This window comes from Pteronotus mesoamericanus, unplaced genomic scaffold (assembly GCF_021234165.1).
Source record: "Pteronotus mesoamericanus isolate MK-2021 breed Mesoamerican mustached bat unplaced genomic scaffold, CSHL_Meso_final scaffold_507, whole genome shotgun sequence".
In the NCBI taxonomy this organism is placed as follows: domain Eukaryota; kingdom Metazoa; phylum Chordata; class Mammalia; order Chiroptera; family Mormoopidae; genus Pteronotus; species Pteronotus mesoamericanus.
The window spans coordinates 1,322,676-1,334,197 of record NW_026555319.1 but is presented as its reverse complement, the minus strand read 5'-3'; the positions used below and the strand labels follow the sequence as shown (position 1 = coordinate 1,334,197).

The 11,522-nt window shown below is 65.5% G+C and overlaps 1 protein-coding gene across 1 annotated transcript in view; it reads left to right on the top strand.

Annotated features, from left to right (window-relative positions):
- The first annotated feature begins 246 nt into the window (after window positions 1-246).
- GLT1D1 (glycosyltransferase 1 domain containing 1) overlaps window positions 247-11,522 on the top strand; it is a 30,557-nt gene continuing 19,281 nt past the window's right edge. The window contains exons 1-4 of the mRNA XM_054593940.1: window positions 247-348; window positions 3,006-3,154; window positions 4,902-5,007; window positions 7,113-7,164. Of these exons, the coding sequence (XP_054449915.1) occupies window positions 281-348; window positions 3,006-3,154; window positions 4,902-5,007; window positions 7,113-7,164 (375 nt within the window). The 5' untranslated portion in view covers window positions 247-280. The remainder of the gene's footprint in view (window positions 349-3,005; window positions 3,155-4,901; window positions 5,008-7,112; window positions 7,165-11,522) is intronic.

The following is an 11,522-nucleotide window of genomic DNA, read 5'->3' as shown; positions in this document are numbered from 1 at the left end:
CACGCCTGGTCGCCTGGGAGCCTACGCCAGCCCACCCACAGCCCCTCTGGCTCCTCTGGCTCCTCTGGTCCGGGCCCCGCGTCCCGCGTCCCCCGTCCCCCTCCGGCTGGCGCCCCCTCGCGGCCCCGCGCGCCCGGACCCCGCGCAGGAACCGGCGAGCGCGGGCGCGGCCCCGGAGCCGCGGGCGGGACTAACCGAGCCCCGCCGTCGCCGCCCGGCCCGCGTCCCGTCCCCGCCCCCGCACCGGGTCGCGGCGGGCGGTCGATGGCCTGGCGGCGGCATGAGGCTCCTGTTCCTGGCGGTGCTGCGGCCGTGCACGGGCAACGCGGTCACAGCCCAGCGCGTCCGGTAGGTGCCGCGGCGCCGGGCATCGCCGGGGGCCGGGCCGGGGCGGGGCGGCCGGGGAGGGGGCGCGGGGCTCGGCCCGGCCTCATCCGTGCGCGCGCGCCAACGGCCGGCCGGCGGGGCCGCGGGGGCGCCGGGAGCTGGAGGGGGCCTCGCCCAGGGCCGCTCGGGCTGCGGGGGCGACTCGCTCGGGACCGGCCGGGCTCCCGCGCCCCCCGGCGCCGGCCTCCGCCACCAGCCTGTCGGAGGCGCTCCGTTCACCGGGCGCGCCCTGGCTGTGGGCCTTGGAGACGCTTACCTTCCCTGGGGACGGGAGAGTCAGAATAAAAACACGTGGCCTGAGGGGTGACATACGGATAATGTAACCGGGGCCAGGGCTGCGCGTGCGCAGGTGCCATTTCGGGCGGCGAGCCAGGGCGACCTGCGGGCCAACGCGGCGCGGGCGCCCAGTCCTGCGGGCCAAGCGGGGACCCCTGAGGCCGGGTCGGGGATGGCGCGGGGCGGACGACAAGGGCGAGGGCCCCCGTGTCCTCCCGCCGCGCTCTGGGCGCGCGCCCGGGTCCCACGTGCTGAGACGCCCACCCCCTGCCCGGCTCCTGGCTCCCCTTGTCTCCTCCCTGATTGTTTTTTACATTTACGTGTTATCTTTAAATTAAAAATACCTTTTTTCCAGTGACAGGTGACATTCAGTTTTATATTCATCTCAGGTAAATGGCGCAGTGGTCGCTGCCTGGTTACCTTCCTAACAGTCCCTGGTCCTGCGCTTCCCCGTTTTACCGGCTCTCTGTGGGGCACGCCCCCCCCCCCCCCCCCGCCCCCGATCCGCCCCCCCCCCCAAGGTGACCCCCGGCCCGAGGCGGGGCGGGGCCGGTGACTGCCTGGCGTTGAACAGAATCTCCTCTTTTTTTTTTTAATGTTGTATTTTTTTAAATAACAAACTGACTTGCTCCGTGAAATTTCTCAGTTTACTTCCTGCTGCGGGGCTGCCTCCTCCTCATGAACAGGAGCTGCGGGGCCGGCCCGGCCCTTCGTGCCCCCTCCACCTGGGCCGTTCCCTGGAGACCCGCGTGGGACTGGCCGGCAGCCCGGGGCCTGGGCTCCGTGCGTCTCCTTGGCCGCCCTGGGCGCACCGCTGGGTGGGTGGGTGCTGTGCCTGAGGAACCAGAGTGAAGGAGGCGATTTCAGGCAGTGCCGGTGCCGGACAAGCTGGGACCTCGGTGACCCGAGCAGGCAACCACTCAGAGGTCGGGATGACGGAATGGAGTGACAGGGGCGCACTTGTTAGAAGTGGAGCCGGGGGAGCGACGGCAGGCCCAGTGGAGCCTGGGTCCCTGGTGGGGGGGGGGCCCTCTGCTCGCTGGCCTCAAGGGCCAGGTGGCAGGTCTGGCAGGCTCCTACCCCCCCCCCCCCCCGCCCAGGCTGCACACGTGTCCAGGGGAGCCTCGCCCTTGCGGCGCGCCTCTCCAGCCAGGAAAACGGGTCGGGTGGCCGCTGCGAGTGAAGGTCAGCCACAGGCGGCTCTGGTGGGTTACACAACAGGGTCAGAGCCCCGGGAGACAAAGTTCGTTACACACGAGGCGGAGAAACGCATTGCACAAGTCGCGGGTGTGACAGCAATGCCCAGGGAGGCGCTTCCCTGGGAGCAGGCCAGGCGGACGGACCCGCGCCGCCGCGGGGGTGAACGGAGGCTGCGCAGCCCAGGCCAGCGGCGCCGCGGGCCCGGCACAGAGGCGGACGCAGGCGCAGGCCACAGAGACGCTCTCCCGCGCGCTGCCCTCTCCCGCGTCAGCGGCAGGGGCCAGGCAGCGCCCCCCGCCCCCGCCCCCGGTTTACCCAGAGAGGCCCCTCGGGCTCAGGGCTTGGCGGCCTCACCCGCGTTCTTTCTTTTACGGATCGGAAGTTCTTGAAGTTTTGTCCGGGGACAGCACTCTACAGCCCAGCTCCGCCGACGTCCCCCGCCCCCGCCCCATGAGACAGCAAACACAGCCCCTGGCCCTAGGAGCTGAACCCCGAGAGGCCTCGGGGGTGGGGGGACGCCCGCCTCGAGTAGTGGATTCCAGGGTCCTGTGGCAGGGCCACGCAGGGCTCTTAGTGAGAAGCGAGAAACAGCCCCGGCCGGGCGGCTTAGTCGGACAGAACAGCGTCCCGCACACCAAGGGGATTGTGCGTGAGATCCCCAGTTGGCAACCCATCAATGTCTGTCCGTCTCTCTCCCTTCTTCTCGCTCTAAAATCAATTTAAAGGAAAAAAGAAGTAACAGATGCCTAAAACCAAACTTTGGGTGTCACCTGTAATTAAGGGACAGGAGAGAAAAAGTGGCAGGAAGGCAACAAAGAAGGTCCCTTCTGGCAAAGCAAGCGCCACTGAGCAATGTCTGCGTGCGCCTGAGTCCGCAGGCTGCCAGCCCTTCCCGAAGTGCCCGTCGCCCCGCTGGCCGGGCCCTCGGCGGGGCCGCGGCGGATCGGAGGGTGGCGGTGCTGCTCCTCGACCCGGAGCCTTGTCCTGTGTGCTGGGCGGATGGGCTCAGGGGACAGTCCAGAAACACACACTGTTAGCCCCGCGATTTAAATCGTCTTTCGCTGTGGAATCACAGCAGCAACCCGTGCTGCGTGCGTGTGCCCGCCGCCTCCATCTTTCTCTGCTTCTCTGTTCCGGTGCAGGGGCCACCTCGAGGCCGCAGGTCACGTGTGCGTCCTGAAAGACGCCCTGGACTACGACAGCGCGTTGGAGGTGGCGGGCCTCGTCCAGGCCGCGGCGGCGGAGGCGGCCCTGGCGCTGCACGCCTACAGGGCAGGCCGGCTCCTGCGAGGTGGGTGGCCCGCTGTCCCCCACGCGGCAGCGCCCGAGCCCCCCCCCCGCCCCCGCCTCCCTGTTTAATAACACGCGGACAGAGCGCGTGTCCTATGTACCCGGGTCCCAGGGGGAAGGAGCTCAGTGGCCTTCCCGCTGTGTTTTTCCTCCTGGAAACTTTCTAGAACATGTAACCCCGCCTCCTGAGAAGGAGGTCACGCGGGAGCGGGCTTTGCTGTCCCGGGGGCGGTATCCCGAATGGTCTCACGTGGATCTCCTACCTCAGAGTACCGTCCGCAGACGCTGCCCCCATGGACACGGAGCGGTGCTCTAGCCAGCCTCGCAAGCCCAGTTCCCGGGTGCCTATTAAATCGCATACTCAGCTCCCAGTCCGCCGGATGCCCGGTAGCCTGGCTCCGGCGGCGGCGTAGCTCCCGCACCCGTGAATCAGGTGAATGGAATCCTCTTAGGTGCCCGTTCTAATTGTTAGATGTGATTCTGTGGCGAGTCCTTAAGGTGAGCTGGTTAGCAACCACCGTGCTGTCTGCCTCAGTTCCCCTTTCCCTGGTAACCTAGTCACGGCTGCCAAGAACTAGGACGTGGGACATCCTTGGGGACCATTACCAGACCTACCTCAGACATCCCTCCGGTCCCCGTCTCAGCACCGCCCCGCCCCCCGTGTAAGCCCACTGCCGAGCGAGCCCTGCTGGGACTGGGGACCGGGCCGCCCTCTGTCCCTGTGGGTTTTCCGAAAAGGCCCTGCACGTCCTCAGGAAGACAAGCTCACGGTGTAAAGTGAGACAGAGCAGAAACGAAGCTTCTCTCCTGTCCTTGCTCTGGGGTCCTTCTCCAGAGGCGCCGGCAGCCAGTCCGCCCACGCGTGTGCATGTGTGTGCGCGCGTCCTTGCACGGATGTCCCGCTTGCACGCGCTTGGCTTTCTCCCTCCGCAGCGGGCCTGGCCGGCCTTTCTCCACGGGTGTTACTGTGAGCGTGTGCACCCACGCACGCACACGCTCCTTCACAGCACTCGCGTTGTTGCTTGCCTTTTGCCATTTCCAGCGGCCTTGCCGTCCCCACGCATGTCATTGTGGCGTGCAGGGTCCAGGTGCTGCCTCCTTAGCGGGGACGTGCCAGGGGGAGGGCCCCCTCGCCAGAGAGAACGATGAGGCCTGCGCATCGCAGACGGACAGAAACAGCCCGAAGGCCAGTAGGCAGGACGGTTGTTCTCCTGTCTCTCGCGTGTTGACGCTCCGCAGCGGTGGCCCAGAGGGGCCTCAAGTTAGACCTGGTCTCTGGCACTGCGCAGGCCACGGCCGGGTGCGAACTTTTTGGTTGACCTTCAGAAGCCCTTGAGGGAGTCTCAGTCCGCAAGCTCCCCATCTGACGTGACGTGTGTGGCGTATGTGGTATAATCTGTCACGAGCCACAACCTGAAGCCCACGTCTTCTGCCACAAACCCCGACAATCCCAGATGCGCCCACGTCCCAGGGAGGGTCGGCCTGGCCCCCGGCTGTGGGCAGCAGGCTCAGGCAGCGCCCACACGGCAAGCGCCCGGGCTCCCAGCGCCCCGACCCCCCGGCCAGGGTCTCGGCTCACCCGGTCAGGCCCGCGTCACGCCTGCCCCGGCCTTCAGGGGAGCTGGCTAAAGCTGAACCGATGGCCGATCTCGGTCCCTGAGCCCCGGACACTGGTCCCCAGCGTCACTGCTTTGGGACGGGGTGGCCAGGGCCGTCCCCAAGGCTCTCTCTGCTTCCTCCCTGGGCAGGTCATGGGATCCCTTTCGGAATCATCTTCGGGGGAACTGACTTAAATGAAGACGTTAACCAGGCAGAAAAAAACCACGTGATGGGAAAGGTCCTTGAAGAAGCCAGGTACCACTTGCGGGCTCTCGGGCGAGGAACACGCGGCCGTCTGGGCGGGGCTCGTGGGAAATCAAAGGCCGCGCGAACGGGAGTTCGGGAGGTTCTCCTCGGACCTTGCCAAGCCCGCCCCTTTCTTTGTTTCACTTGGCACATTTTGTAACTTTTGCTGCGAATTCTCCTTGTCAGCAAGTCACTGCCGTTGAATAATTCTTTGACTGCAGCTGGCTGGCGCGGGGCGAACGTTCCCGCGACGTCCCACAGCGGGGCACAGGCAGGGCGGCGGCGCTCAGACGCGACAATGCCGCCCAGCCCGGACCTTCCCGGCCCACGGGTCCGCGTCGATGTGGTGCCAGCCGCAGTGCCTGCGCCATGGTCCCATCCCCACGGATTTCTGAAACACATACAACCGCTCGCGGGAGGGGCCGCCGGCTCCGTTCTCAGCGGGTCACTAGGGGCGTCGGGGGCGGGGCAGCCGTTTGCTGCGGGCCCGGGGCCCTGCCTGCCAGGTGCTGCCAAAGCCTAACGCTCCCCAGCGGGCCCCGGCCCCGGCCGGGAGTGGCCGCTGCCCTGCACGCACGCACGGCGACACAGCCTTTTTAAAATCGAGAGCACGCCCTGCGTGCGTGCGTGTTAAATGCGCAAAGGGGCCGACCCCACCGGGCTCGCCGCGGAAGGCGATCCGCCACACCCGGCGTTCCTGACGTCGCGGCCGCACTCTCTGAGTGTGCGGCCTCCGGACCGCGCCGCCCGGACCTCGCTGTCCTCCGGGAGGGAAGCAGTGCTGCGGGGAGCAGCCACGCGGGGCGAGCCCGTGTCCTCGCCACTCGCGCCACTCGCGCCACTCGCTGCTCCGTTGTCCGAGCCCGCGCCGGCCCCGTCTGGGGACGCCCGCTGGGGTCCACGGGCCGGAAGGCCCTGCCCGCCTTGCCGTCGCCATCGCGAAGCGTTCCGTTCCTTCTCGTGCCCGTGTCTCCGATGCCCTGGGCCTGCGTTTCTCGTCGCCGGTCGGGGGCCTGGAGAGGGAGTCGCGGCTGCGGGCAGCGAACCGACCCGCTGCCCTGCCCTCGCCCCGCGCCGCCGTGGGCAGGGGGCTCCGACGGTGCAAGGGGCTCCGACGGTGCAAGGGGCTCGGACGGCGCGAGGCGCTCCGGTGCCCCGGCCGCGGGCCTCCGCTCCCCCTCGCCCAGCCACACTGTCCCCAAGCGGGGGTCGCTTACGTCCCCGTCAGTGGGGGACGTGTGTGGATTGGCGGGTGCGCGGCAGGAGGGCGAGGGGGAGGGGACGGCAGGACGGCTTGGGGAAGACGCTGGCGCGGGGCGGCCGCGCCCTCTCGGTCCCACGATGGGGAGGGCTCGCCCGTTAATGGTTCTGTGCCTCGGCTGCCACCCCTGCCCCGCCGGCCGCGTGGGGGTGCTGTCTCCCGCGCTGCTCCGACTACCAATGGGGTTCTACTGCGAGGAAGCGTTGTCTGTTTGGCCCCATTGACTCACCCAGGTACTCACAGCGACGCGGCCTCGTGGGTGTTTATTTTACCTGCCTCCGGAGGCTTAGGGGGGATCCGGGCCCCCCCTCCGCCCACCGTGGCCGCTGGGGACGCTTTGCGTCAACGCCCGTGCCCTGTGAGCACGTCGTTTATGGTGCCATGAGGTGTTCCTGGTTCGCCCCACGCAGACCTGGCCCTGCCGGGAAAGACCATCTCTGACGCACGTCACCGCAGACAGTCGTGATCCGGGGACTGTACGCAGCGCGCCTCGGAGGCCGCCACGTTCTTCCTGCGGCCGACCTGGGGCCGGGGCCGCGCGCCCTAGGATGGGCCCCTGCCCCCGCCACGTCTGGCTCTCTGGCATCTTCCTCGCTTCCCTGACCTTGCGTGGGGGCAGCAGGACGATAGGGCATTTCGGGCGTCATGTGCTTATGTCTCGCATATGCCAATTTTCTCTGATGTGCACAGAGATGAAAGCGAGGGGCAGTGAGCAGGAGTAAGAAAGATTGATTGCGCGCTTGGCGCGGCTGCTGACCTTGTCTCTCACAATTTGTTCCACGAGCTGCTCCGCGGTCACGTTAATTGAATCTGCCCTGACGCCGTTCCCCTTCTTTTTTGTTCCTGTCGCCAGGTTTGCTGTCGCGTTCTCGGAGTCCATGAAGGCAGCAGCAGGCCTGCAGTGGGTACGTGTGCGCGCGCGTCTCGGGCCGGGACGTCGGCTGTGCCGGGGACGTCGCAGAACGCGGAGCCGAAAGGCGGCTCGGCAGGAACCGACGGTGTCCCCGCCCGCCCTGCCGGTCCTGGCGCGGGTTCTGTGCCCCTCGTCGCGATGCTTTGATTTGTGCTGCTACTCCTGAACCTCCTCTCGTGTTTTCGTGTGGTTATTGAGTAGCCAGAGCCGCGCAGGAGCCGGCTGCGTCCACGGTTTATTTCCTCTGCGTGAGCTCGATGGGGCGGTTTGCAGGCTGTGGGGTTGCGCGGCGGCCGGTCTGGCTTCCCGGCTGGGCGTGTGTGTGTGATGAGCTTTATAGAGTCGCGGACTCTGCAGCCTACGCGTTAAGGCACTTACTGAGCTTCCTGGTGATAGTGGCTCGGGGGCGGCGGCCGGAGCTGGTGTCTGTGAGGGACAGACAGAGCCGCCCCGAAGGGCGCTCCCTCCGCTGCCCCTGAGCCGGGGGCCCTGCCCCCTGCCAGGGACGCGGCCGGGTGCCCCAGCCCACGCCCAGGGTGCTGGCCCCGCGCTGGCCCCTTCGCCAGCTTCACCCCCACCCCACGCGGCGCACGCGGTGCTCGCACGGGCAAAGTTTCGCAGGCCGAACACATTCTTTACGGAATCTCACCCCGTGAAACCGAGTTCTGGGAAACCGCTGCCTTGGGTCAAAGCCAAACACAGCCTTTGGCGGGACCGTCGCTCCTGTCTCAGAGCTCGGATTGTGGTGCGCGGGCAGGGGACTCCCCGCACGGCCGGCGAGAGAGCCGCGTCCCCCGCACCCACACGCTGCCCCAGGAGAGCGGCGGTGCCCTTGCTTCTCAGCGCCGTTCAACGGCCCGCGAACCTCAGGGGAAAGACGGACAAGTTCCTGGCTCCTCGAGGTCCCCGTGGATCAGCAGTCTGCAGTGTGGGGTCCTTGGGGCCTTTGGGGGCCCCCACAAAGCCTCGCCTCGTCCTGCAGTTGTGCTAAGAAGCATTGGCCCTCGTCCCTATTCGGACCCAGCGGCGAGAAGAGTGGACGCCCGACTCTCCCCAAGACCGAGGTGCGGCCGGTCCCTGCCTCTCCCTGCCGCCCGCTTATAGTCAGACCGGAGCACTCACACTTCTTCCAAATTATCGGCCTCATCAAACATTGACCTCAGAGCACGTTGCAAACACGTCCTGTGCGGGGAGCCAGAAAGACGCGGGAGGCCTCCGCTGTGTTCTGAAGGAAGGGCTGCTCTCGAACGTGGTTATTTTTTTTTTAATCTGAAGGGCGTCTGGCAAACTGCGCATGTTCAGACTCAGGCGTTTGGCAGACAGTTTCTTGAAAATGAGCGACTTGAGCCCGTCCCTTAAGGAAAGCGGCGGGCAGTGTTTGTTGCCCGTGGTAACACGCGAACGTCGAGCAGGAACCAGGGCTCTGGAGGAGCTGCCAGGGTCCCCCGAGACCGTCCTGGTGAGATCGGTGGTCACGGGAACATGCGTGAATTCTTTCATGTTTTGTGGATGTTGTGTAACGAAAAGCTCCAACATGCGGGCGCCTCGAGCCCCATTTGGGAGCCAGTATTTTCCAAATGGCGGCTGCGCGGCCTTGCAGGACACGCGTGTGCAGGAGGCCACTTGAGGGGAAGAGAGACCCGCGGACTTGAGCGCAACAGCCTGTGGGCGACTCTGGGGGCCGGTTTGCAGCGGGAGACAGAGGTCGGGCTGGTATTGGAAGCAGGACGCGGTTTTCCTGCATTTTTATCTTTCAATTTGATGTGAGCCCTGACCGAACGCACAGGTGAGTTAGGCCCGGGCAGCCACGGTGACCGCGTGTCGCAGGCGCCTCTCGGGGCGGCGGGCCCTTCGCCGGCCACGCCCACCCTGCCGCGGGCCTCTATCCCGCCCGGCGCGCCGCCTCTGTGGCTCCGAAAGATGCCCTTCCGCCCCCAGCAGCGGGGCATCGGGAGGGGAGCGGAGAGAGCGGCCGCTGCGGTTTGACCTCCGCGCAGGGTGTCAGAGCCGCTGTGACAAAAAGCTGTGAAAAGAAGAGATGGGTTTGCCACGTAGTTAAAAGTGGTGGGAGTTCATTATTAAATTCAAATGTGAGCCTGCTTTTTAACACGGCTCAGCTCGGCCCCTCGTTGCCGAGCGCAGCTCCTGCTGTAGCTTCGCGGTCCCGGTTCAGCGGGCGGGGCCCTTCGGGCTCTGGGCTGGTTGGTCCGTCAAATCCCAATAATCTCGGAGGGGAAAGAACCGTGGCATCGGCTTCCTGTTGCTTTCGTGATTTCAGAAGGGGGACTATCTGTGATGCAGAGTTGCTGTCGAGTGATGTAGCTCTGCGCATAAATTCTGGTCTAAAACTTGTGCTTTCTCAAACTTGGTTTAAATGAGAACACTCCTCAACGCAGGCCTGCCTCAGCACCTGGTGGTTGATAGAAATGTGACGCGGCCCCCCACAGGGCGCGGGGGCATCACTGTACGTTTTCCAGGAGCCGGAGTTCGAAAAGTAAGCGGCACAAGTGAAACGAGTTTCAACAGTATCTTTGATTTCACTGCCGCGTTTAAGGTTCTGTCCCCACGGCCGCCCCCCTTTCTGATGCCAACTTTAAGTGCAGGGGGTTCCCAGAAGCCCCAGGTTTGTTGCCCAGAATCCGCACCGGGACTTCATTACATAGGCCGGCTGGCTCCCCGCCCACCCGGGACAGCGCAGTCTCCGCCCAGCCGTCCTGCTGGACCGACGTGCCCCCAGAACCCCGTGGCCAGCCTCCCTGGCATGGCCAGCCCCGCCCTAAACACACACACGCCTCTCAGGTATCACAGAGGTTAGTTCCCAGACGCCTCCTCGGCCAAGGCCAGCGTCTCCCCTGCTCACCCACGAGATCCAAAATCTTGCCGTTAAAACATGCAAGTGGTCCACTGGCGCCTGGGAGCTACTTTACATTCTCTGGGCCTAAACCATGGAAACGCAGCGCGCACTGGACCCTCTGCGCTCCGCTCCGTTCAGACCAGCTCCCTGCCAGACACTCAGTAGGTCCCCGAGGCTGGCGGCTGCTCCGCAGGGCCACACCGGCGTTCGCGTGGGGGGCACCCGGTTCCAGGGCTGCTCAGACATGGAAGCAGATGCACCGGCGGCGAGGGGGGCAGGGCGACGTCCACCCCCTGGGAGAGCTTTGACAACGCATTTCGGAGGCTGCGCTTGTACCTACCTATCTCTGGCCGATTCCCCAAAAGTGAGTTTGATTGGGTTTCAGACAGGATGGCCTTATTTTATCTCGTTAATTCGACATGCCTTTGCTGGGCCCCGGGGGTTATTTCTGAAGCGCTGTTCACATCAGATGTCACCTGACGGCCAGCACACCTCCCCGGGCCCTTCGCTCAGGGCGCGTGCTGCCTGGTCGGCCCGGCCTCGGGCGTCCGCATCCCCGCGGCCTGTGGCATTACCACCTCGGCGCGGCACTTGTAGGAACTGGACTCACCGCACATGTCCGGCTGCGATACGGACTTTGGGGACAGGCAAAGGCAGCCTGTATAGGGTTTGCGTTTTCTCCCAGCGGGTGCAGCAGACACGCAGAACGCAAGCCTGGCGCTTGCAGCCCACGCCCAGACTCACGACGCTTTCTCCAGATACTCCAGGCACGCGCCAAAAATGTTACTGTTTAACTATTTCACCAAAAAGTCAGAAATGCAGGTTTGTTGTCTATTAAAGGCTCTCGCCTGCACAGAAGCAGTTAAATGTGTGTCCGCGGGGCCCGAGCCCGCAGCCCGTGCGCAGCCGCGCTGGCCCTTCCTGGCCTTTCCCAGTGAGTGCCCTGGCAGGAGGCCGGGACCTGAACGCAGATATTTGCTCATAAACTATGTTTAGAAAATCTTGAGCCCGAGAGAATCCTGCCTGGTCGCCAGGTCAGCTCGCTGGCCCCTCGCCTCTGTGAGTGCGGAACCGCGCACCCCGGCGGGGTCGCGTTTCAGCAATTTTTTTTCCTTCGGAAACTCGGAGCAACCGCCTTCCGCAGCCTGATTTCCCTCCCTCGCCTTGGCACATGTGAAGGAAAGGCCATGCCGGCGGTGCCGGCGGCGCCGGCGGCGCACGACAGAGAGCAAGGTAGGCCAGCCTGGCCGTCCCCGCGCCGCACGGGGTGCAGGTGCGCTCAGGGGGCGAGCCCGGGGGCCAGCTGCCTGCCCACGTGCTGCGGAGTGTCCAGCAGACGCATGCTCTCCTGCGAACTCCTTACAGCGTGGCCTTCCCCCGCGTGGCCTGTTGCGTCGCGTCTGATTGTCTCCGGAAACCACACAGGCGAGGCCACGCCTTGTATTACAATTTCTGCCACAGCAGATGGAACCCTAAAAGCACTCACCTCGGCACTT